This window comes from Chrysemys picta, chromosome 4 (genome assembly GCF_011386835.1).
Source record: "Chrysemys picta bellii isolate R12L10 chromosome 4, ASM1138683v2, whole genome shotgun sequence".
NCBI lineage: Eukaryota > Metazoa > Chordata > Testudines > Emydidae > Chrysemys > Chrysemys picta.
This window is the reverse complement of record NC_088794.1, coordinates 8,978,953-9,006,164: the sequence shown is the minus strand read 5'-3', so window position 1 is coordinate 9,006,164 and position 27,212 is coordinate 8,978,953. Positions and strand designations below refer to the sequence as shown.

The 27,212-nt window shown below is 44.1% G+C and overlaps 1 protein-coding gene across 1 annotated transcript in view; it reads left to right on the top strand.

Annotated features, from left to right (window-relative positions):
- LOC101945176 (E3 ubiquitin-protein ligase RNF213-like) overlaps positions 1 to 27,212 on the top strand; it is a 174,008-nt gene extending 146,796 nt beyond the window's left edge. The window contains exons 56-66 of the mRNA XM_065594454.1: positions 1,138 to 1,229; positions 2,445 to 2,693; positions 4,868 to 5,006; positions 7,499 to 7,582; positions 8,189 to 8,357; positions 13,070 to 13,265; positions 14,804 to 14,881; positions 23,244 to 23,444; positions 24,539 to 24,628; positions 26,375 to 26,535; positions 26,969 to 27,212. Of these exons, the coding sequence (XP_065450526.1) occupies positions 1,138 to 1,229; positions 2,445 to 2,693; positions 4,868 to 5,006; positions 7,499 to 7,582; positions 8,189 to 8,357; positions 13,070 to 13,265; positions 14,804 to 14,881; positions 23,244 to 23,444; positions 24,539 to 24,628; positions 26,375 to 26,535; positions 26,969 to 27,131 (1,622 nt within the window). The 3' untranslated portion in view covers positions 27,132 to 27,212. The remainder of the gene's footprint in view (positions 1 to 1,137; positions 1,230 to 2,444; positions 2,694 to 4,867; positions 5,007 to 7,498; positions 7,583 to 8,188; positions 8,358 to 13,069; positions 13,266 to 14,803; positions 14,882 to 23,243; positions 23,445 to 24,538; positions 24,629 to 26,374; positions 26,536 to 26,968) is intronic.

Below are 27,212 nucleotides of genomic sequence, written 5' to 3'. Positions count from 1 at the left end.
CTGTAGTTATGACAAAATGTACAGTGAATTTGAGCAAGGGGCATTTTAACACCGCTAACTGCAGGGTTACACATCAAGGAACAAAGAGCCTAGATCAGACTTACCAGGTGGTGGTCTGTACCCTGGAAAACTGGAGGATAGGGGCAAAAGAAATCCGATGAGGTTCAACAAGGACAAGTGCAGAGTTCTGCACTTAGGACAGAAGAATCCCATGCACTGCTACGGGCTGGGGACCGAATGGCTAGGCAGCAGCTTTCCAGAGAAGGGCCTGGGGATTACAGTGGATGAGAAGCTGGATTTGAGTCAGCAGTGTGCCCTGGTTGCCAAGAAGGCTAACGGCATATTGGGCTGCATTAGTAGGAGCATTGCCAGCAGATCGAGGGAAGTGATTATTCCCCTCTATTTGGGACTGGTGAGGCCACACATCAAATAGGATGTTGCAAATTGGTAAGGGATCCAAGAAGAGCTACAAGAACAATCTGAGGTCTGGAAAACCTTGCTCATAGTGAGAGACTGAAGAAGTTCAATCTATTAAGTTTATCCAAGAGAAAGTTGAGGTGACATGAGCCTGGTCTAAAAGTGCCTTCACAGGGAAGGAGATTTCTAAAGGTAGATGACTCTTTAATCTGGAAAAATAAACAAAATCAAATACCTGGAAACTGAAGTGAGACAAATTCAGACTAAAATTAGGTTCAAAATGTTTGAGAGAGGAGAATGACCCATCGGGACAGCTCATGTAGGGTTGAGGTGGATTCTCCACCACCTGGAGTCTTGACATTAAGATGTGATATCTCTTTCTAAAAGATGTGCTATAGCTCATACAGAGGTGATGGGCATGGTGTAGAAATCATTGGCTGAGGTTCTATGGCCAGTGTTATGCAGGAGATCAGACTAGATTATCATAACGCTTTCTCCTGCCTTACAATCTGTGAACCTATCAATAAACTGATTTTTAACTGGCTAATATTTTAATGTGCTCCTACATCTTATGACTCAGGAATCCAGTTGCCTGGTAACATTGTAATTGATTTCACTATTATGAATAACAATATTTACTGCAACTCCTCTACTTTAGAACTACTCGTTTATTTTATGTTAAATGATGAAAGCTGACGTTTAATTGTATATTTCTTACAGACACAAACATGACTATTAAAGTTATGCATGAAAAAGCAGACAGAGTACAATGGGAAAGCTGCTTAAAAGCTGTAACTCAGTCATTCTTCCAGGTATGTGAGGACTAGTTTTCTATACATGGTAAATATCACAAATAAACCAGCTGTTTACTGAGGGTAAGAGAGAGAAACAGAAAAAGACCACCTGAGACTTCCATGCCACTATCTGAAACCAGAAGTCACACAAAACATTTCTAAAATGCCATTGTTTTGTCTCTTGGTGCTCATATGCCACAGTGATGGGCGCGTTAGAAGAAACTGAATAGAACAACATAGACTATATTAAGCCTGGCTCACTTTTCCAATGCAGAAACTTTTCCATTGTGTTCAGCGTATTAGAGAGGAAACCCCTGTGTGTTTGAGTGTCTACGAACCTGGTATTAAACTGCCTGCCACCCTGCATTTCCAAGAGTTCTGCTGGCATGCATATATTTATTTATTTTTGCATTAGGGCCTGTTGCCCTTAACTGAGATCAGGGCCCCATTGTGCCAGGTGCTGGACAAACACACACACACAGAGCTCCATTGTGCCAGATGCTGCACGGACACACACACAGACACACAAACGCAGCCCCATTGTGCCAGGCACTACACAGACACATACACAGAGCCCCATTGTGCTGGGTGCTGCACACACATACCCACAGAACCCTGTTGTGCCGGGCATTGCACAGACACTCAGTAACCAAGGTCAAAGTCCTGTCATGCCGGGTGCTGTGCAGACACACAGTGAAAGACAGTCCCTGGCCCAAAGAGCTCACAGTCAGAGCCAGATATAGGGGCAGGCAACAACCACCTGGGCTGCCGGTCATGGGGAGTGCCAGGCTCGGGGGTGCTGTTTTTGTTAGCAAATTTATCGTCTTATCTGAGAGAGATAAATCACGCATGCAAATCGTGCATCAGAACCATGAAATAAGCTACAAATGCAATACATAAGATATTCAAATGTTTAAAAAATTGCGGGGAGGGAGGTGCCAAAGATGCTCCTCGCCTGAGGCCCCATTTGGTCTAGGGCCATCCATGCTCACAGTGTAAATAGACAAGGGCAGGATTATTGTCCCTTTTTACAGATGAGAAATGGAGACACAGAGTCATGAAATAGCTTCTCTGAGATCACACAGGGAGTTGGTGGCAGAGCCAAGAATTGAACCCGGATCTCTAGTCTGGTGTCTTAACCCTGAGCCAGCCCGGCTGCCTCTCAGACCAATGAGAAGAGCCAGGCCCCTTTATAACCAGACTCGATTCCTAACTGACATCTCACTTCCACAGGGGCTGGAGCAGAAACTTGCTTCTGCAAAGCAGCAGATTGTAGAGGAGGGAGCTCACAGTTCAAATGTTCTCCTGAAAGTAGCCTACGGCCAGTCCCCACCTTTCAGCCACCTGCCGAGCTGCGGGCCAATCAACATGCCCTGCATGTGGAGATTTGAACAGAGGATGACAGTCCAGCGCCTGACCCATCTGGTGCAACAAGAAAATGGAGCAAACCAGTTCCCTGTGCTCCTGGAACTGCTGTCCAAGGTGCTCTGGGATGATTTGAAGTAATGTGCACACACAAACAGCACATGCGTTAGAACAGCACACACATATACAGAGATGTGAATACATTGTAACCCCTTTTCAGCCCAACAGGCTAGTTAAAGTTTGGGGCCTTGTGGATGTTCCAGTTGGATATAGAAATTGATGGAGTCTGGTATTTTCTTTACTGCAGTTTTGTTTATTTACAAATAATGAACAAAGACTCATGTCTCTGAACACAGGGGGGAATCAACTAGCAGGAAACAGCTTTTGTTGCTCACAGCACCAAGAGCAATCTTTGATCCTGCGCCCCTGACCTCTTCCCAGCTTTCTGCCAGAGTCACCCACTGGCCTGCAGCTGCTCCCTCCTTCTGGCAGTCTCTCCCTCTTAGCCTGTTCTTGTCTGACCTCTGTTTCTGTGGGCTTGTCTACACTTAGAATGCTAGAGAGGCACAGCTCTCTCTGTAGCGCTTCAGTATAGAATGCTACCTATGCCCATGGGAGGGATTCTCCCACTAGCATAGGTAATCCACCTCCCCAAGACACAGTAGCTAAGTTGGTGGAAGAATTCTTCCATTTTGTAGCACTGTCTACACAGGGCCTTAGGTCAGCCTAACTTACTTTGGTTCAGCTGTGCCACTGTAAGGTCTCTAGCGTAGACATAGCCTTAGAGTAATGGGAACATTAGGGCTAGAAGGAAGCTCATAGATTCAAAGGCCAGAAGGGACCAGTGTGACCACCTAGTCTGACCTCCTGTGTAACACAGGCCAGAGAACAGCCCCAAAATCATTCCTAGAGCAGAGCTTTTAGAAGAACGTCCAATCTGGATTTAAAAACAATCAGTGATGGAGAATCAACCATGACTCTTTGTAAATTATTCCAGTGGTTAATTCCTATCACTGTTAAAAATATACTGCTGGGACATCGTGTCCAGTCCCCTGCTATTGCTCATCATACAAACCCCTTCATAGCTTATGAAGCTCCATCTTAAAATCAGCTAGGGGGTTGGGCTCCACTCCTACTGGGAGGCTGTTCCAGACCCTCCTTCCTCTGTTGGTTTCCAGCCTACGTTTATTCCTGGCCAGTTTATCCCCATTTGTTCTTGTGCCAACATTGTCCTCCTGCTTCAGTAGCTCTTCTCCCTCCTTGTTGTTCGCCCCCCTGAACTCACTGTTCCACTACAATGAAGCGATATTCAAGGTTAAAGAAAAATCTAATATTTGTCAATTTTGAGGCCAGAAGGGGCTGTTATAATTGTCTATAGTCTGCTGTCCTGTGTAACCCAAGCCAGAGACCCTCACCCAGTGATTTCGAGGTGACCTAAAATTGATATTTTAGAAAGAGACTGAGGTCTTGATTTAAGGACAGGAGATAATTATGCTAGGTTTCCCATCATGTCTGTATTTAAACAAGAATGTACAGGTTTAAATTATGCCCATAAAGCCAGATTTCAAGAACAAGGAACTTTATTAGAATAAAGAAAACCATAGTTTGCCTGTAGCCCGCTGTGTCTCTCTAATCCTAAACTCTTTGTCCAGACTAGGAAAAAAACTAGTGTAGGCAGGGTTTCACGTGTCCTATGAACAGCAGTTAATTAATATGTGTTAAGCTAACTTTAAAACAAAAAACACCATTTTTTCCTACTTTAAACTCTTCCCCTTCTACCAGGCTTCCTGTTACACGTGTAAAGAAATAGGACAGCTATCCTCACAAGGAGGTTAATTTACATCATTGTTTGTGCTACACCTCTTAATTTGGCCCAGAGAAACAAGGCAGGCGTGATCTGCTGCTTCCATTCCAGTCAGGCAGCTTCATTTGACTGCTGCACATGCCTATGGACAATTTGAGTTTGCATTCCAACAGATGTACTAGCAATGGCCAGTATGAAATGCTAGGGGGGTGGGATAGCAGGGCCTTTTCAGAGCTTTCCTAGGGTCTAATAGAGAACTGTAGGATAAAGTAGTTACTATTAAAAAGTTCACAGGGGTTCGGGACCAGAGTGACCAGTCCCTGCTGGCTGCTTTGCATTGCTCCAGTGATACAAAGCAGCCAGACACCCACATAACCATGATGTTTTCAGGAACATCAAAACCACACGACGCCCTTCCCCATAACATCTTTCCTCTCCCAGTGAACACAGGCATCATGTTAACGAGGTGGTTACTTTTCTCTTACAGCACCAGCACATCCGACACGTACAGCACCTGCCTGAAATTCTCACTCTGCAGCGCTCTCTGATCCACTGTTTCCAAAACGGCGATATCCATGATGAAGGGCTTTCTGTGAGAAAGTTCTTGGAACAGGACAACCTCTCAGGCACAGTTCATACTTCTAGGGTTATGGTACCAAATCCACCTTTGGCGCCATTGTATTAGAGTCAGTTGGGCCAGATCTCCAGCTGATGTGAATCGTCACCCCACCAGAGCCAGATGTGCACTGGCCCTACACACCTGTGGATCCCTCAGTGCTGCAGGGATCTTCTTTCAGCCAGATTCACCAGCTTTAGGGCAGCTTTGCACTGTGGGGACAACCCCCAGCAACCTCAGTGCACCCAAGAATCAGTACGACCCTATTGTCTGAGCAGCAATAAAGAACTCAAGGAACTTACATGGCTGAGCTAGGCGTGGTCTCTGTACGGGGGATAATAGTGACATGCCTGGGGCTTGAGGCAGGTACTGAGGAGACCAAGGGAAAAAGAGTGGGCTTTGGATCAGGCCCATGGACAAAGGAGAACACCTGCAGTTCTGCAATTGTGTGCAAATTGTAAAAACATCAGTCAAACAAGCCAATGAGAGCAATCAGTCAAAATGCCTCAGTGACTGAGGAGCCTAAGGGCCGCTGGCTTTCAATAAGACTGTGGCCAGGTCCACACTACAGACTTTTGACAGCATAGCCAGGCGGGTCAGGCGTGATGAGGCGCAATTTGTCACCGACAGAGCTTGATGGCAAAAGCCCCTAATGCAGAAACAGTTATACCAGCTGCGCTGTGCTTTTGCCGGTACAGCTTATTTTGCTCAGGGAGACAGAAATAAGCAATACTGGCAAAAGTTGCCACTGTACGCTGTGTCCACACTAGGAGCACTTTACTGGAACAGGATACTGGTATAGCCAGTCCAGCAAAGTGCTGCTCGTGTAGACCTGGTCTTAATCTTCTCAGGGCTACATCTAAAAAGGGGACCTAAACTAAGCATTGCAACGCCTGATGGTTACAAGCCCTGCTGCCTAAGGGAATCCACAGATTAATACTTAAACACTGATTGGTCCAGAGAGAGAATGACTTGATTAGGTTACCCACCTGGGAGAGCCTGGCTCCAGTCCCCCTTCTCCAATTAATATTTAAGTAGTTTATACAAAGTTGAGCAGATTCAACAGGGGAGACTGATAGTCCAGAGTACCCAATAGCCCAGTGGTTAGGCCACTCACCTGCAACTCATAGGAACCCTGGGTTCTAGTCCTGGCTCTAAGTAAGACAGATAGGAGTTTTCCAGGGTTAGTAGTCTAACCACTGATAAGAGGGCACTGTTACTACCTCTTCTGCCTTGGCTCTGACTTGGAAGCTGGCCTATGAAAATGCTTACTGGGTTGGGCTTCTGCAGATGATAGGCAGGGTGATGTCTAGTTCATAGAATCATAGAAATGTTCGGCTAGAAGGGACCTTAGGAGGTCATCAAGTCCAGAGTCAAGTAAACCTAGATTATCCCAGGCAGATGTTTGTCCAGCATGTTCTTAAAAAAGCCCAATAATGGAAATTCTACAACCTCCCTTGGAAGCCTATTTCAGAGCTTAATGACCCTTCTTAATATGTTACCTAAATCTCCCTTGCTGCAGATTAAATCCATTAAGATTAAATTACTTCTTGTCCTGTCTTCATAGAGAATAATTGATCCCTGTCCTCTTTATAACAGCCCCTAACATATTTGAAGACTGTTACCAGGTTTCCCCCCCACCCCCATCTTCTTTTCTCAAATCTAAACATGCCCAGTTTTTTTAACCTTTTCTCATAGGTCACGTTCTCTAAACCTTTTATCGTTTCTGTTCCTCTCCTCCGGACACTCTCCAGTTTGTCCACATCTTCGCCTAGAACTGGACACAGTATCCAGCTGAGGGCTCTGCAGTGCCAAGTGGAGCGGTGACCTCCCATGAATCCTGCTGGGGCATGGATGGCATAATAATTTTGATAGCTGTGTACATGCCACCTAGCAGAAATTTAGGCACCTAGGGGACTTCACCAGTGGGCATTTAAGCAACTTCAGAGTTAAGTGGCAGCTGAGTGGTGATTTTAAAAATCTAAATTTTGGCCTCAGGTGCATAAAGTGGCAATAATGTGTCCAAATCCCTTTAAAAAGAACAGGAGTACTTGTGGCACCTTAGAGACTAACAAATTTATTAGAGCATAAGCTTTCGTGGACTACAGCCCACTTCTTCGGATATATATGCATCTGAAGAAGTGGGCTGTAGTCCACGAAAGCTTATGCTCTAATAAATTTGTTAGTCTCTAAGGTGCCACAAGTACTCCTGTTCTTTTTGCGGATCCAGACTAACACGGCTGCTACTCTGAAACCAAATCCCTATGTGGCTCTAGCCCTCAGTGCCTAAATCTCTCAAAAATCAGTCTTGGGCTCCCAAGAAACTTAGGCGCTTTTCAAAATTTAACCTCACATATGTAGGTAAATTTTCTTTAATGTTACAAGGCCAGTTAAAATTTAAATTTAGTCTTTTTACTATAAGAAATATTTTTGCAAGAGGGAAACAGGTATTTTTCCTGGAAAACATCTGTTGATAAACACCATCTTCCCTTTCAACTTTAGATGATCAGCGTTTTGCTTTTGAAAGAGCCATGCAGACTATTCAGAAAGTGTGGAGCAATATCAGATCAGATCCCAGAATCTCAGGTATTTTGACTTTCATGGTGTTTTACTTTCCTTTCTAGGTATTTTTCTATGATGTAACAAACGATCCAGTTGTGAAGCTGAGTACAAGTCTACTCCAGAGTAATTACCAAGTATTCCCTGATACACAAAGTATCCGAAGTAACCCCTATCCTGCAAACATCCTTAACCTACTCTGAGTAGTTCCACTGACTTCACTGGGGCTACTCACAATGTCTAAAGCTCAGCATGGACATAAATAATTGCAGGGTTGACAAGGAAGGGAGCTGTGTAGTGATAGGGCAGTGATAATCAGATCACTCAGTTATGTAGGCTAACTGAGCATTATCCCAGGTGGAAATTGCTAGCTAGAACTGGAGGTGATTTTTATTTTTTTCTATGTTTTTCACAACTTTTTTTTTTTTTTAAATAAAACACTTGCTGGGGTTTTTTTTTTGGTTGAATTTTATTTATTTAGATTTAATTTGAAATTTTGACAAAAGGTGTGTAAAATGTGGAGAATTATTTTGTGAAAAATGCCCCCCCCACCTTGTTCTACCCCTGTCATTTGATACCCTGGTTCCTGTGATTCCATGAACACATTGTGAAAGATTTTCTGCTTTATTACAGAAATAAGTATCCCTAAAGACTTGTGGTGCAAGGAGATCAACGCTGACACTGCCATCCTGGACCTCCTGCCAACCACTCCATCCATAACTTACATTGTTACCAGGGTCTTAATACAGCTCCAGAACGGCTGCATTGACACAGCTGCTCAACTCACTAAGGAAAAACAAAGGTATCTTTCAATCCTCACCCCTAGGGGGGAACCACTCTGACTAGGTAACTTTAGTTACCCATAAATCAACAATTCATCTTAAAACATAGATCTTGAGTCTCGTGTCACTTCAGGTGGTATAAAACAGGCATAGCTCCATTGATGTCTATGATGTTACTCCTGATGTACAGCCATCTATGTGAGGAGGGCCAGGCCAGACTTCTCCAAGAAGAAAACCTCACTCTTACGACCTTGTGCAATGCAGCAGTTAGGCTGAGACTGTCTCAAGGCCTGGTCTGCTCAGGTGGGATGTAAAGTTGATTTGGTCTGTTCAGGGAGATACTTTGAATAAAAGCTTGAATTATATCTAATGTCAAAAGGACTGATCAACTTCATTGTAATTTAGGAAGTTCAATTATCCTCATTTATTTTAGTGTCCCAGACGGGGGTGCTGGAACTAGGGTGCTGGGGGTGCAGTAGCACTCCCTGACTTGGAGTGGTTTCCATCATCTACAGGGTTTACAGTTTTTTAATGGCTTTCAGCACTCAGCACCCTGGTCCCAGACTTACCTTAGGGTAGGTGAGGTCAGAATCTGACCCTGACCCCACTGCAGTCAGGAGCTGACTCAGGATTGATCCCAGGGGAGCTGAGATCAGAATCCAGTTTTGACCCCACGGCAATCAAGGGATGACTCCAAATTAGCCCCAGGGTAACTTGTCATGTTGCCATAAGGAAGGACCGAGGAGCACAGCAAGATACTTATGGTCCCAACAGGGAACTGCCTTTTTACAGCTAACCTGGGTGTGCCACAGACATTCAGCGGCATATAACCCGGAGTGTGATCACAGCTGTACCAGTATGAAGATGTTGACAGCAGTGTAGTTTTCCCATATATTTAGGGTAATAAGTTATGGTGTTGTAAGCATCTTTATACCGGTAAACTGCACCCGGCTAGGGGTCGAACCAATTTAACTATTTAGCTTAAAAAAAAATCACCCCCCCAAAAAATAGTTAAATTAGTAGAAAATCGGTTGGTAGAGCAGGCTAGCTCAACCCATACAAGCCTGCTGTAAACTGATATAAGTGCATCCTCACAAGGGTTTGCACCAGTGCAACTACATTGATTATTTTAAACCGATTTCAGCTCAACTGGTGCACTTGATCTTAGCCAAAAGGCCAAGAAGCGCTTGATTTCAGTTCAACTGATACAACCACTGTGTATAGAGCTTAATCCTGTTCCTATTGAATTCAAAAGCAAAACTCCCATTGGCGTTAATGGGGCAGGTTCAAACTCTTAGGGCCACATTTACAAAGGTGTTTAGGCACCTGCAGATGCAAAGAGGCACCTAGTGGGATTTTCTAAAGTGCCAAGGCAGGTTAGGCTCCAAACTCTCACTGTTTTCAATGGCTGCAATGGGAGGTAGAACAGACTAGTGGACAGAGTGCAACACGGGAACACAGAAGACCTGGCTAATCCTGGCTATGCTGGCTGATGCTGGGCAAATCAATTTCCTTTCACTCTGTCTCAGTTTTCCCATCTGTAAATTGGGGATAATGATACTTAGCTCTTTGAGAGTCAAGAGCTAGAGGTTATTACGTCTTATTATCTGCAAGTGTAGGTGCCCAAAGATCTTTGTAAAGCTGATCTTTGACCTTTGGTCCTTTAGCTCACACAGCGAAGGTGCTCGGTGTTTGAGATTGCAGAGTCTTTCTTTGCTTTTCCCTTGTTGTCTCCTCTCAGTAGATAGGGACCCAGCCCTTTCTGATTTCCTGTCGCTGTCTTGCCAACTCTCTCACTGTTTTACAGCTTCCCTGTCAATTCTGTCAGTTTCTGGCCTTGGTGGCAGTGGGGAAAAGACTAGAAACATGGTCCCCAAGCCTGCCAACTACAAATGCTAGAAGTCTAAGTAATAAGATGGGTGAACTAGAGTGCCTTGTGATAAAGGAGGATATTGATATAATAGGCATCACAGAAACCTGGTGGACTGAGAGCAATCAATGGGACACAATCATTCCGGGGTACAAAATACATCAGAAGGACAGAACAGGTCGTGCGTGGGGGGAATGGCACTATATGTGAAAGAAAATGTAGAATCAAATGAAGTAAAAATCTCAAGTGAATCCACATGTTCCATAGAATCTCTATGGATAGAAATTTCATGCTCTAATAAGAATATAACATTAGGGATCTATTATCGACCACCTGACCAGGACAGTGATAGTGATGATGAAATGCTAAGGGAAATTAGAGAGGCTATCAAAATTAAGAACTCAATAATAGTGGGGGATTTCAATTATCCCCATATTGACTGGGAACATTTCACTTCAGGACGAAATGAAGAGATAAAATTTCTCGACACTTTAAATGACTGCTTCTTGGAGCAGCTGGTACGGGAACCCACAAGGGGAGAGGCAACTCTAGATTTAGTCCTGAGTGGAGCGCAGGAGCTGGTCCAAGAGGTAATAATAACAGGACCACTTGGAAATAGTGACCATAATACAATAACATTCAACATCCCTGTGGTGGGAAGAACATCTCAACAGCCCAACACTGTGGCATTTAATTTCAAAAGGGGGAACTATGCAAAAATGAGGGGGTTAGTTAAACAGAAGTTAAAAGGTACAGTGACTAAAGTGAAATCCCTGCAAGCTGCATGGGCGCTTTTTAAAGACACCATAATAGAGGCCCAGCTTCAATGTATACCCCAAATTAAGAAACACAGTAAAAGAACTAAAAAAGAGCCCCGTGGCTTAACAACCATGTAAAAGAAGCAGTGAGAGATAAAAAGACTTCCTTTAAAAAGTGGAAGTCAAATCCTAGTGAGGTAAATAGAAAGGAGCATAAACGCTGCCAAATTAAGTGTAAAAATGTAATAAGAAAAGCCAAAGAGGAGTTTGAAGAATGGCTAGCCAAAAACTCCAAAGGTAATAACAAAATGTTTTTTAAGTACATCAGAAGCAGGAAGCCTGCTAAGCAACCAGTGGGGCCCCTTGATGATCGAGATACAAAAGGAGCGCTTAAAGACGATAAAGTCATTGCGGAGAAACTAAATGGATTCTTTGCTTCAGTCTTTATGGCTGAGGATGTTAGGGAGATTCCCAAACCTGAGCCGGCTTTTGTAGGTGACAAATCTGAGGAACTGTCACAGATTGAAGTGTCACTAAAGGAGGTTTTGGAATTAATTGATAAACTTAACATTAACAAGTCACCGGGACCAGATGGCATTCACCCAAGAGTTCTGAAAGAACTCAGATGTGAAGTTGCGGAACTATTAACTATGGTTTGTAACCTGTCCTTTAAATCGGATTCTGTACCCAACGACTGGAAGTTAGCTAATGTAACGCCAATATTTAAAAAGGCTCTAGAGGTGATCCTGGCAATTACAGACCGGTAAGTCTAACGTCAGTACCGGGCAAATTAGTTGAAACAATAGTAAAGAATAAAATTGTCAGACGCATAGAAGAACATAAATTGTTGAGCAATAATCTACATGGTTTCTGTAAAGGGAAATCGTGTCTTACTAATCTATTAGAGTTCTTTGAAGGGTCAACAAACATGTGGACAAGGGGGATCCAGTGGGCATAGTGTACTTAGATTTCCAGAAAGCCTTTAACAAAGGCTCTTACGTAAATTAAGCTGTCATGGGATAAAAGGGAAGGTCCTTTCATGGATTGAGAACTGGTTAAAAGACAGGGAACAAAGGGTAGGAATTAATGGTAAATTCTCAGAATGGAGAGGGGTAACTAGTGGTGTTCCGCAAGGGTCAGTCCTAGGACCAATCCTATTCAACTTATTCATAAATGATCTGGAGAAGGGGATAAACAGTGAGGTGGCAAAGTTTGCAGATGATACTAAACTGCTCAAGATAGTTAAGACCAAAGCAGACTGTGAAGAACTTCAAAAAGATCTCACAAAACTAAGTGATTGGGCAACAAAATGGCAAATGAAATTTAATGTAGATAAATGTAAAGTAATGTACATTGGGAAAAAATAACCCCAACTATACATACAATATAATGGGGGCTAATTTAGCTACAACAAGTCAGGAAAAAGATCTTGGAGTTTGCAAAGCACCTTTATTTCAGGCTAAATGAAAGGAGTGATTAACTACCCCTGTATATAATGATAGATGTAAACAGTAGAAGCCACCTTCCAAGACACTGGGCCACATGGCATGGCCAATCAGAAAGTAAGCCATGTGGGCTGAGGGGTTTCCCTGAAACTAATTGCAAATATAAAGAGCTAGTGGATTGTTTGGCAAAGTGTATGTGTGTGAGAAGCAGAGAGACGGGAGAAAAAAGCCAGCAGAAAATGAGAGAAGCAGGAGTGAAAATGGCCCAGAGACAGAGTTCTTCCAGACTTGGAAATGGTGAGCCAGGGACCTGCCTGCTGATTGTGTGTTTCTACTGTGTTCAGGAAACAGGACTTCATGTGCACTCTTTGTAAATAAATAGGTTTGAACCAAAGAAATACCTGACCTGTATCTCCCAGGGTCAAGATTTCAAGTTTTCTCTGCAGTTACAACGGTGGCAAACTTACTTCTCTTTTAAACACAAGTTGCATTTCTCCTGTGATCACATGACTCCAGGAGCTGGAACTCCTAATGTCACGGAACTCCCAAGAGTTGGAAGCCCAGCAATGGGCTAAACAGCACATAAGAGCTTGTTCCATCTTAGATTTCTTTGTCAGTAAAGAAGACAACCCCTCACGTTGCTCTGCCCTATTCTCCAGGTCTATTTCAGCGGAAGAGGTGAAACACGCCTCTGTGTTAAGTGTTACCGAGAGCGACTTGATCACCATGGCACTGTCGAACTTCCAGTACGTGCTAGAGGAAGATGGAACCAAAATCACCTACTATAACTTTCAGACTCTGCAGAGGCAAGTGATTCACCGCTTCATCAGTGGGAAGCCTGTCGTGAAAGCCCAGGTGAGTTCAGGATGAAATCATGGAGGTGGCGCTTTGCCATAGACTTCAGCGCAGCCAGGATTTTACTCTCAGTGCTTGCTGCTCTGCGGCCTGACATCTGTGTGGAGTCATTCACACCTGAGCAAAATGGGTGCAAACCACAAACAAATTAGGATGCACAGGTGGAAATGGTGATGGGAGTGAAAGACCTGATCCACTGTGGCCTTACTCCACATTTATACGTTTTAAGATCCAGTGACTTCAGTGGGTTTACACTGGTATAAATTGGGAGTAATGCATTGGCAAATCAGCTCCATTGTGTTTAGACTCATTTTAAAATTTTCAACAGAGCCTAAGTGACTTAGGAGCCTAAGACCCATTTTTCTAAAGGGACTTAGGAGAAGAGCTGGTTGGGAATTTGATACAATTTTGTTATTGGAAAATGCCAATTTATCAAAACCAAAACTTCCCATGGGAACATGCTGATTTTGACAAATTGTTCACTTTAAAAAAATTGGAGAAATGTTTTGAAAATATAAAACATCTCATTTCCACATTTTTGGAACAAAATGTTTTGATTTCTGCTTTGAAATGGGTGTATATTTTAAAATTAATTATTTCTTAGTTTAAATTTTAAAAATAAAAGTAAAAAGGTCAAAGTCAAAATTAAACATTTTGAAATTATCAAAACATTTCAATGTACCCAAAACAAAGATTTTTTTCAGGTTTTCTGTCTGAAAATTTTGAGTTCCCATATCAATTTGGGAAGAGAAAACATTTTGAACTCTTAAATTCTTGCAGGATAGAAAAACTATTTCCCTCACAGCTTTGCTTAGAAGCCTAAATTGCACTGACTTTCAGAGAGACGTGGGCTCCTAGGAGCCAGATTTTTTAACGTCTTTAGGCATCTAGGGGCCTAGTGGAATTTTCAAAAGTGTCTAATCAGGTTAGGTGCCTGATTCCCATTGAAAAACAATGTGATTTAGGCCAGGGGTGCCAGAACAGGGGCCATGGCCCCTCCTCTTTTTACCAGCCATAAGTGTAAGCGATGCAGGGAGGGGGCAGAGAGGAGCAAGTGGTATCAGGGCATCGGGGAGAAGGGGCGGTGTGAGGGTGGGGCCTCAGGAGAAGGTGTGGTGCAAAGGCGGGACCTTGGGAGAAGGGTCAATGTGAGGAGGCGGGGTCATGGTTCGGGTGTCCATGGCCCCTCTTCTTTTAGTTGCCTTATGTCGCCCCTGATTTAGGCACCCAAGTGATTAAATTATCTTTAAAAATAGGACTTATGTTCCTAAGTCACTTAGGCTGCCCTGAACACTTTAGTCTAAACTCCCATTGATTTCAATGGGTGATTTTTGAAAATCCCATTAGGCAACTTTAAAAATCTGGCCCTAAGAGCCTAAGCCACTTTTCAAAATGGACCTTTGGCTCCTAAATCCCTTAGGTGCTTTTGAAAACTATGCTCTAACCCTTGGTGTGTGCTTCAGGGTTGTTGTTTTTCTGTATTGAACAATGCTATGCTTTATAAACCAGTTATTAATCACTAATGTTTTCATTTTCAGACAACTCCGTCCATTACACCGAACAATGTGAAGACTCTGTACTCCACGAAAATTAATGTTAAAAAACAATTGTGCCAGGTAAGATCAATAACAACTCTGGGTTTTCCCCAGCTCCAGACTCAGATAATCCTCTTTCTTTCACCCATTGTAAAGGGCTTTCAGAGCCCCTATAGGGTCAGAAGGTTGAGTAAATATCCCAAACAGTAGCATAGCTAGCGGGGTGCAGGGGAAGCAGCCGCTTCCCCTCAGCAAATTTGCCCAAAGCGGCGCCTTTCCAACTGCGGTCGGAGGAGCGAGGAGGGGCGCAGGCTGGCCGCTCACAGCCGGCAGCCATGCGGGGGCGGCAGGCGCACAGCCGGAGGAGCGGGGGGGCACGGCCGGAGGAGGGGAGGGCGCAGGCTGGAAGGCCGCAGCGCGGCCGGCAGCCATGGATGGCCAGCGGGCGCGTGGCCGGAGGAGCGGGGGGGCGCAGCATGCGGCTGGAGGGGGGGGAGGGCGCAGGCTGGCAGCCAGGGGGGGGGCGGCGGGCGCTCGGCAGGAGGGGGGGGGGGCGTGGAGCAGCCAGAGGAGGAGCCAGCCAAGGGGGGAGCGGCCAGAGGAGGAGCCAAGGGGGGCGCCTTTTTTAGGTTTGCTCCCCCTCCTCTTGGAAGCTGGCTACGCCACTGATCCCAAACCTACATTATGTCCACTCGCCCATTAAGGGCAACATTCTCTAAACTTTCCACTCATTTCTGGGTGCCTCCAGGATTTGGGTGCTCAGCTTGAGACATCGGAGCAGCACAAAGTGGCTGTAGAGTAGGCCAGGATCAGGCTCCTGAGCCAAGTGGAGCATCAGGCTCTAACTTTAGCCACTAAAAAGCACATTTGGTACAGTTCCTTGGCCACTTGGAGTCAGGGGCCTGGTTCTCTTCCCTCGTACACTAGTTTACAACAGTTTTACTCCATTGACTGCCCAGATTTTACTCCTGAATGACACTGATGTAACATTCTTATTAAACTTCAAACACATTTTGAAATAATTCCCATAATAAAACAAAGATCTAGAGAAGGGTGTTCTCCCTGTCTCATAACACAGGAACAAGAGGCTCTTCTTCTTAAGAGTGTCCCTGTGGGTGTTCCACTTTAGGTGTCTTGATGCCCTACACTTGTAATTGGAGATTTGTGGTAGCAGTGCCCAGTTGGGTCGCGCATGTACTGTCGCCGTCTTGCGCTGCTTCAGATGGTTACATAGCACTGCGCGACTAACCATCCCTCAGTTCCTTCTCTACTGCGTTTGGCTTGAGTCAGAGCGATCAGCAGCACCCTCTCTTACCCAGATAAGATTAGCTTTTAGATGCTTTATAGTTGTTAGTATAAGCAGTAGTTAGATATTCTACCCTTTATACCTATTTTATTTTAGTTAAAAAAAAAGTCTTCATTATGTACCCTTACTCCCCTCAGTAGGAAGATATGTTTAGCTCCAGTAGGATTATTACCCTCCGTTTTTGTAGGGGGACAGACTTTCCTCAGGCATGCCTGGATCACTGGGCTTGACATGCTGTCTGACTTGTAAACTGTCAGTCCCGGTTTCTGACAGACACGCACCGAGTGTCGGCTATCTCAGTGAGACACACATTACTCAAAAGTGTCCATGTTGCCAGAACCTCATGGCCAGGGCAAGAAAAACCAGGAATCTCCAACTTAAACTCCTTATGATGGAGAAATCCCTCAGGCTGGCCTCAGACCCCAAGTCCAGGACACCTTGGGGCCAACTGTAGCCATCGGCAGCCTTTGACAGAGGTTTTGTCCCAGCAGCACCTACAAAGGAGCCTTTACCCAAGAAAGGCAACCAAAAAGCATTCCCAGACTTCTCCGCACTGGGAATCCGTCATGAAAAAGCGATCCCTGACTGAAAAATCTAACCTGGTACTGACGGCACCAGGACTGTCCGGTTCCGAGAGTTCTCAGAGAGTGAAAGACCCTATGAAGGCAAGCTCAAATGGAGGCTCACAGAGCAAAGTGAAACCCTCCACGTCAGCACCCACGGAGCCGAAAAAAGCTTGGCACTGACCGACATAATGGTGCCATCTGTGGTACTTGTGCTACACAGCTCAAAACCCTTGGCACTGGCGGTTACAATTCACGACTCCCAGACTGTCAGCAACGCCGTCCCTGGTACTGAAGCTCACAGTTCCACAACAGTTCATGAGACATGCGGACCTAGTAGTCTCTTCAACACCAGAATCCCCTCTATTCAGTACTGAGGGTACTTCATCCAGCTTGGCACCAATTACTCCTCATCACTCCTCACCCAAACCTGAACCATCTCATCTACCAGCACACCACTCATCTGCAGAGGCACGACCTGGTATGGGCACTCCAGGGCACCACCTCCCATGCCATTCCTACTGAGCTGGCTCTACTGAGATCCATGGGCAATGTAGAGGGCCCAACACTGCAGACCTCCTAGCCTGGTTAAGATCAAGAGCCGCACGATCCCCATCACCACCTATCCCAGCACCCTCAGAAACACAAGAGGAAGTGACTGAGAAAACCGAGGAAATATCTGCCCAGGAAGCCTCACCATCTACACACTTCTCATCTTCATCACCAGATGAAACGGTAATGCCACCATCCCCCACCACTGGGGATGGTTTCAAGGCCTCTTCAAAAGAGTAGCAGAATCGTTAGACATTTCTTTAGAATAGGTATCTGAAGCTCAACATAAGCTACTGGACATACTCCAGTCATCTCCATCAGCAAAGATAGCTTTACCGGTTAATGATGCTATTATGGTGCTTGCAAAAACCCTCTGGCAGACACCAGCAACAGCACCCATCATGCAAGAGATTGGACAAAAATTATTATGTGCCATCTAAAGGTGCTGAGTTTTTATTTACACACCCCACACCAAACTCACTAGTTGTGGATGCAGAAATGGGAGTGGAAAACAACACCACTCTAGAACAACCCCATATGACAAAGATTGGAAAAGGTTAAATCTCTTCAGTCGCAAGACCTATTCCTCCACGACACTTCAGTTTCACATAGCTAATTATGCAGCTCAACTGGCAAAATACACACACGCTATCTTTTCGAAAATGTCAGAATTTATTGACAGTCTGCCTGACAATAAAAAGAACAATTTAAATTGAATATCACTGAAGAACATCTCATCGCCAAGATGGCCTTGCAGGCCTCTCTTGACTCTGCAGACAAGGCAGCATGATCCATTGCAATATCTGTGGTTATGTGCCGTGCATCCTGACTCCATCTCTCAGGGTTCCTCAGGGAGGTCCAGGCAATGGTCAAGGACTTACTCTTTGAAGGCCCAAAATTATTTGTGGCCAAAACGGACAAATCTCTCCACACTCTTAAAGACTCATGGGCAACTTTGAAATCCCTGGTATCTATGCACCTGCAAATAAAAAGAAAGAGGGCAGGTATTATACCCAGAGATTCCGATCGCCGCCATATGCACAAAATAGACAGTATGACCAATGTCGCAAGCAAAGGCAAACCAGATGTTGAAACCTACAAAACCAACCTTTGACCTCCCAACAGTCCAACACTAGACAGCAATTTTGAAGGTCTGTTCAAGGACACGAAGCAACTGCAAATTTTAACCCTAGAAATCATTCGGAGATCGATTGTCACCTTTTCACTGAGTCTGGCACAACATCACGATAGACAGATAGGTTTTAGAAATAATCTAAACTGGTTACTCCATTCCTTCAATCTCCATCCCCATCCCTCTTCAGGGACCCTTCTCATGAGTTACTGTTGTAACAGGAAGTAAATCATCTTCACCTAGGTGCAGTGGAACCTGTACCAACTCAACACAGAGGGAAAGGGTTCTATTCAAATTATTTCTCATGCAGAAAAAGACAGGCAGATGGAGACTCATATTGGATCTAAGGAAACTCAACAAATTTGAAAAAAAAATTTCAAGATGGTGACACTATTAACCATAATTCCAGTGTTAGAAAAGGGGGACTGGCCCCTGGCCCTCAACCTTCAGAATATGTATTTCCACATTACTATCCACCCATCACACAGAAGATTCCTGAGGTTCACCCTAGGGAAATAACACTTCCAATACAAAGTACAACCCTTTGGCTTGTCCACCACCCCAAAGGTTTTCCCCAAGGTTCTAGCTGTTGTGGCAGTACACCTCCACAGCACAGAGTAATGATATTTCTGTACTTGGCCAACTGCCTTATAAGGGCACTAATACAACAAGAAGCAATAAATGCCACATAATACAGTACAATACCCTTTTCACAAGCCTAGGGTTACAAATAAACGCGCAAAAGTCCACACTGATTCCTGTCCAGAAATTGGAATTCATAGGAGTCTGTACTGTTCAACAGCAACGCTACCTCAACAATGCTTCATCACACTAATTTTGACCGTGATGGACAGCCCACAAACATCTGCCAGAATGTATTTACAGCGCTTGGGGCATATGTCAGCAATGACATTTGTTGTCAAACACACCAGACTTCACATGAGATGCCTGCAGACCTGGCTTCAAATAGTTTACACAGGGCACAATCTAAACAGATGTCATACAACACCACTCAGGGTAAAAGACTCCCTAAAATGGGAGAATCAAAGAATGTCTGTAAAAGTCCCATTTCTACAAAAAACTCCAACAATGACAGTCACCACGGATGCTTCCCTAATAGGCTAGGGGGCACATCTACTCAACAATACAGTCCAAAGCCGTTGGTCCCTATTGGAGTCCAGCATGCACATAAACTTGCTGGAGCTAAGAGCAGTCCGCAATGCACACAAACACTTCCTACCTCTAATCAGAAACAAATCCATCAGTAGCCTCACAGACAATATAGTGTGCATGCTTTACATAAACCACCAAGGGGGTGGGGGGCACGGTCATGCTCCCTATGCACAGAGGCAATACAACTCTGGAATTGGTGTATCAGCAACAACATTGACATATCAGCATCCTACCTTTTGGGATGTCAAAACACAACAGCGGATGCCTTAAGCAGAGAGTTTTCACAAACTCATGAATGGGAGATAGATCCCGGAATTCTACACACTATATTCAAGTCATGGGGATTTCCCACCATAGATCTCTTTGCAACAGCACAGAATATCAAGTGCCCACAATATTGCTCCAGAGCAGGACCGAGACACCACTCCCTAAGCAATGCTCTCCTCATCAAATGGAAAGCACCACTGATGTATGCATTCCCTCCAACCCCACTCCTAAACTGGGTCATACACAAGATCAAGAGGGACAAATCCAGAGTCATTCTGATAGCACCTACATGGCCCAGACAAACATGGTTCCCGTACATGTTAAAGATGATGGTAAATCTGCCTCAAACCCTTCCTCTAGTACGTCACCTCCTCTTGCAAGATGCTGGACATGTCGACCATCCCATCCTCGCAGTACTCCACCTCAAGGCCTGGCTCCTCCATGGAACTGAGGAATTGAGATGACCTGTTTGGAGGAAGTAAAGGACATATTAATGAATAACCATAGAACTCGCACCTGAAAGACACATAACCGTAAGTGGAAACGGTTCAGTGTTTGATGCCAAGATAAACAAATCTTACGAACATCCTCTCCTTTACCAATGGTACTTGATTACATATTAGAACTTTAAAAACTAGGGCTGTCTATGAGCTTCATCAAGGTATACCTGGTGGTGATCACAGCTTTCCATGATAAGGTTGATTGGGTCACCATATTCGCCCACCCAACAACTAAATGTTTCCTCAAAGGCAGTGAGAACACTTACCCAGAAATAAACAACCCATCACCTATGTGGGTCCTCAATCTCATTTAACGAGGGCTTATGGGAAAACCATTTGAGCCACCGGCTCACTACTCCACCTATCTATGAAGGCAGCATTCCTCATCACCATCATGTCCACCAGATTAATGGGAGAATGTGATGCCTTAATGGCACATCGCCCATACACAACTTCCTTTAAAGACAAAGCTGCCATAAGACCACACCCCAAATTCCTACCAAGGTTGCCTCCCTCGTTCATCTGAATCAACCCATTTACTTATCTGTGTTTTTTCCAAAACCACATGCAGATGGAAGGGAGGCATCACTGCACACGCTGGACATTCGCAGAGCTCTAGCCTTCTACGTTGAAAGAGCAAAACCATTTAGAAATTCATCAAGATAATTTGTTGTTATAACAGAATGATCAATGGGAGAAACTATCTAAGTGGATATCAGGATGCATCCACCTTTGTTATCAAAACTTCCATTTACAAGTCCCAACGGGCATCTGCACACACTCTACCAGAGCACTTTCCGCATCCATAGCTTTTCTCAACAATGTCCCTATTGTCGACATTTGCAGAGCAGCAACTTGGGGATCAGCCCATCCATTCACAAAACGCTATGCTATACAACAACAGTCAGCATCAGACGCTCGCTTTATACTCACGGTGTTATCCACCATCCACAACGCAACTCCAAAGCCCCTCCTTTCCACTGAGAGCACTGCTCAATAGTCACCAAAAGCAGAGCACCCACAGGAACACTCCTCAAAGAAGAAGAGAAGATTTCTCACATGGTGCAGTAACTGAGGTTCTTAGAGACAGTTGTCTCTCTGGGTGCTCCACTACCCTCCCTCCTCCCCCTACTTCGGAGTTTCACCTAGATTCTCTGTGGTGGAGAAGGAACCGAGGTATAATTAATCGTGCAGTGCTATGTAACTCCTTGAAGTGGCATGAGATGGCGACAGCATGTGCACAACCCAACCAGGCTACCACAAATCTCTGATTACAAGTACAGGGCATCAAGACACCTAAAGTGACGCACCCACCGGCAGCTCCCCGCCCCGCTCCCCTGCCCCAGCTCACCTCCGCTTCCACTCCACTTCCACCTCCTCCCCTGAGCGCGCTGCCGAGTCCTGCTTCTCCCCCCTTCCTCCCAGCGCTTGTGCCGCAAAACAGCTGGGAGGAGGAGGAACGCGGCGTGCTCGGGTAAGAGGCAGGGCCGGGGTGGGGATTTGGGGAGGGGTCCAATAGGGGCAGGGAGGGGGCAGAGTCAGGGCCAGGGGGTGGGAGCACCCATCGGCGCCGAGGAAAGTTGGTGCCTGTGCCCACAGGGACCACCATCTTGAAGAACCTCAGTTACTGCACCAGATGAGTAACCTTCTCACATTCAATGAAGTTAAAAGGTGGCAAATTCAAAACTGATCCAGTGAAATACTTTTTCACACAATATGTGATCATCCTGTGGAACTCACTGCCTCAGGAAGTCACTGAGGCCAAGAAGTTAGCAAGATTCCAGAAAGGATTGGACATTTCTGTAGATCACAAGAATATCCACAGTTAGTTATAATTAGTGATGACAAAATTTTTGCAAACCTCCTGCTTTAGGGTTTGAGCCAATCTCAGAGACTAGATGGGACGTAGCTGGGGGGGGGGGGGGGGGCAGATTATCCCCCATCTGATACTGTGGGGTTCCTATACTTTCTTCTGCAGCATCTGGTGCTGGGTGTTGTCAGAGACAGGTGACTGGGCTACATGGGCTTTGGTGTTGATCCCATCTGGAAATACCCATGTACCTTCTCGTAAGTCCCATAAAATTTAGTAAGGATGAAAGGTCTTTTAATGTGGTTCCATAGAAACTGATCTCCAAACCTTTCCAGTTTCATAGAGAATGATTCTAGTTTTTTGTCACCTTCCCCTAGAATTCCAAGCAGGGATAGAATTCTCACTTGAATTCTATAGCAAAGTCAAAAAATGTATAACACTTACAATCTGTAGGAGTTTTGCTTAGAGTCACCTGACTTTACAGTTTTAACTACCAGAATGAGATACAATACTTACTAATAGTATCTGTGCATTATTAACACAGCTTAACAATACGGTGACTTGATCACAGTCTTTAAGTACCTACATGGGGAACAAATATTTGATGATAAAGGGCTTTTCAATCTAGTAGACAAAGGTATACTGTACTCTAGTGGCTGGAAGTTGATGTTACACAAATTCAGGTTAGAAATAAAGTATACATTTTTAACAGTGAGGATAATTAACCATTGGAACGATTTACTAGGGGCCATGGCAGGTTCTCCATCACTAGTAATCAAACTTGGATGTTTTTCTGAAAGAGCTGCTGTAGTTCACACAGGAATTATTTTGGGGAAGTTCTGTGGCTTGTGTTACGCAGGAGATCAGATTCATTAGACCATCACAGTGGTTTCTTCTGGCCTTAGGATCTATTTATCTAATATTCATTTGTCTTATGTATGGCATCTCTATCAAAATTCCTTGTATCTTCTTCAAACATTGTATACTATCCCTTGGATCATATAAGGCCAGGGTAGAAACACTTAGGCTGAGTTTTTCAAAGTTGTCTGAGGGATTTGGATGCTACTGACTGTAATGGGAATTGGATATGGAAATCCTACAGACCACCTGACTCCTTTTGTCTCCTGTTCCTATCCATAGGAACCACTGAGCGTGAGTCTGATGAAATGCATCATGGAAGAGGCCAGTTCAGTGAGCGACATTTCCAGAGCACTCTCCACCCTGAAAGTGGCTGCAGAGTTCCTGGCCGTGACTGGAGGGGACCCAGAGCGGCTCCTGACTGAGTATGTCAGAAATGAGCTGAAGATGGAGGCTAATGCAAAGCAGTTCAAAGACTTACCAGTAAGAGATTAACTTTGGTTTGAATTCACAGCAATGAAAATGAAGCTCTTTACAATAAATATTTATTTTGTTTTCATGCTTTCTACTACAGAGTCTGAATATAGAGTAGGGTTTCTTTCAAAACTGTTCTTTGAGAGGAATTTGGGGTTTTGACTAAAGGATTTGTTTGTTTGTTTGTTTTGTTACTTTCCATGGAAAATTTCAACTTTCCATCAAAAAAATGAAAACTTTTGAGTTTCATTCCAAAATGGAAAACTTTGCTCTGAAAAAAACAAAAACAGGTTTTTGATGAAAGGTTGAAATTTTCAGCAAAACATTTCATTGAAATATTCTGTGGAAAAAACCCATTCTCTGACCAACCTTACTATATAGATTCTATAGTAGAGTATGGTATGGTATAGTCTATTTTTCTATCAAAAAATGCCGACTTGATTAAATTGAAACATTCGGCAGGAATTCAGCTCACCCACCTCCTATCTCCCCACATTCTTCAGCTCCTCCACAGCCCCCAGGTCACTTTTGATAAAATTCATTCCGCACATAGATGTAAATAATTAGAGGGAATATTGCTCCAAACTCACTTAGATGCTTCTGAAAAGGTTACCCTGCATTCATTTGGAGACACGCATTGTCTATTTGTTACATCCCAGCACATTGTGATTGGTGCATCTAGACACTACTGCAATACAAATAAATACTAATGAATAATCCACATGGGCACAGTCTCTGAAAATGCCTGCAGGTACCAGAAGGATCCCAACTTTTCAAACCAGAGCTTGACCATTCTACTCAATGAGCTATTCATTGAATTGAACTAGTTGAATAAACTGAAACAAAAGAAAATATTCTCTCTGTACCTACAAAAGGCTGTCAAAAGCTGGTTTTTCACTTCAGCAAACTCTAGTTCCAGGTACTTAGCCAGTGACTTCCACCAACTCAGTGGTTTGACATTCTTTAAAACTTTGGCAGTAGCAAGGCAACTGTGAAATGAATACGGAATGTACCCACTTCTGTGATGAGGATTTAAGTAACAGTTTCAAGGCTGTCTCAGTACCAAGGTCTGGGTAAACCCTGTCTGTGTTGTTTCATCCCAGGTTGTCCCACAAACCAAGCTGAAGCACATCCTGTCTTTGTGGCAGATCCTGTCAGCAAAGAGATCAGCGCTAGTTGTACAAATGAACCAGGTAATGGAGGAAACCCACCCCAGTAAGTGCCTGGGACGGGGCTGTGACAAGACTGAAAACTTTCTGTGCAAATTGTTTTTAATCGGAAAATTGGATTTTTGACTTTGGAAAATTTTGACTTTGCTGAAAAAAGTAAAGCACAAAAACTTTCCAGCTGAAAACCAAATCCTCTTTCGTGCATGTTGCTAGAAGTCAGCTGCATTGCATAGAGCTCAGGTGGGAAATAAGTGATTTTCAACAGCTTGTAACTCCACCAGATCTGAACAGAGTTTCATGAGCACAGCAAAAGGCACCTCCATGACCCTATGACCATCCCGCTGCCAAATGTCATGCTGCAAGCCATGGACACAATTATTTTAGTTGTTTTGTTCTTTGGTTAGAATTCAAAATTTTCTGCAGGAAAAAATCCCAACATTTCCCCATTAGCTCTAGTTATGACTAATATTCTCTGCTCACTTGCTGTGTAGTCCCTCCTCTGCTGCTGTCAATCCCCATCACTTGGAGTTTATAAGTCTAAATGTGTCATCCCTTTCTCAAAGTTGCAGTCTACCTCAGCCAGGAGTTATTGGGCCAGAGGCAGGAATCTCTGGGGGAGATTCTCTGGCCTGGGTTAGACAAGTGGCAGGGCTTGGCTGGGCACTGTGGGACTTGATGGCCTTAATATTATTGATAAATTGCATAATCAATTGCTTGCCCACATCTTGGTTTGTTATGAACTATATTCAAGAGATCAAAGAACCAGTATCAGTCAGGTTTATTGCTGAAAGTCAGTAAGAGTATAGAGAGACGTCTGTTGGTCTTTCCCAGACCAGAAGAAGAGCTCTGTGTAGTTCGAAAGTTTCTCTCTCTCACCAACGGAAGTTGGTCCAACAAAAGAGATTACCTCACCCACCTCATCTAATATCCTGGGACCAACATAGCTACAACACTGCAAATAATAATAATACCACAGTACTGGAAGAAAGGCTTAGTGTGATACCAGTGCCCATGAAGCCATCTTGTGCTGCTGCTATTACCTTCACTTTACACAGAAATTGTGCTCCCAGAGTTACATATTTCAGCACATAGTATTTAGAGGATGGTTTACAAGTTACAAAATGCTTTACACATCACAAAAATCCAGCCCACCAGCTGCCAGTTCCTTAACTTATTGTTCTTTATCTTCCCTTACTTTGGTTTGGATACTAGCATTCCAGGTACTGGTCCAGCTTAAACTGGGCTCAACATTAATGTATTTTGCCTTTGACAAGTTTCTTATTTTCTAATGCCAAAGCTGACTTCAGCTTTGCAAAGTGTTATGGGATACTTAGCACAAGGGAACAGGATTATAAAAAGACACAGACCAATTCAGGCCAGGTAACTGCTAGAAATGTATCTACAATATAAGTTCTATTGATATTGTGTGTTTAATTCATTGTGGTATCAATATTGATAATGTGAGATGCATCATAGATAGACAGACATTAGCCCAGCATATATTGGTCAATAATATCTATAAAAGTTTTGTTGGCCATAGGGACCACAGCACTGGCCTGAGGTCACGTGCAGAGCCGCATGCTCCATCCCACCCAAGGTGCACCCCCATGCATAGGGCAGAAGCAAGTGTTGCTGGGCTACACCTGCTCTGAGTCAAATGAGGACATTCTTCCATCAGGCACATCCTCAACTGCCCTGTGGACGGGGCATCCAGACACTTCTGCAGCACCTCTGCAGTTGCCCCCACTGACACTGTGCTTCTCATTTCAGAATCCCTTCTTCCTGATAGACAAGAGATACCATGAAGAGCTGGCTGACCAGGAGAGGAAGAAGCTAACAACTGTGCTGTCCACTGTCAATATTGAGTTCTTTATCATTGAGCTGCATGAAATGATCACAGTAACATTACAAAACTACAAAAACAGTTGGGGGTAACAACATACTTCTTTTCTCTGTGAATATGCCAAGGGCTCCGTAAGAACATTTAGATCTGGATGAAAAAACGATTCTTTTTAACTTTTAATTTGGAGGAGGCACACACTGCTTTAGAAATTATTTCCTGTTGTGGGTGTGGGGGTTTTGTTTTTGTTCGTTTTGTGAAATACAGGTAAAAAGATCAAGGCAAATGTGTCGGGGGGGGAGAGGCAGACAGGCAGCAACTATGCTATAAAAAGCTTTGGGCCAGGTTTGAAAAATCATCAGTATCATACCTAGAAACTACTCATTTGGAACCCCAGATATGTAAGTAGATCAGGAAAGGTATAGGTAGATGCGATTAGGAATCTTTTTTGTTTTGGCTTGTGGATTCCTCTATGCTAACACCTGGTGCTTTTGTTTTGTTTTTGTTTGCTTGTAACCTTTAAGGTGGACCTTTAAAGAATATTTAGAAGCAGAGGGAAAAGAGGAAAATTACATTGTGAATCTGATCAGCGCTGTGAACACGGACCTTCAGCTGAAGAACATCATTTCGGTGTGGAAAACCGCCGTGCTCAGCAAATCATATACCCACACCTACATCAAAGAGTGAAAGGATCCATGAATCATAGGTGCTGAATCCGTGGGTGCTCCAGGACTGGAGTCCAGGACCCACCTTTTCTGCAGCATGCAG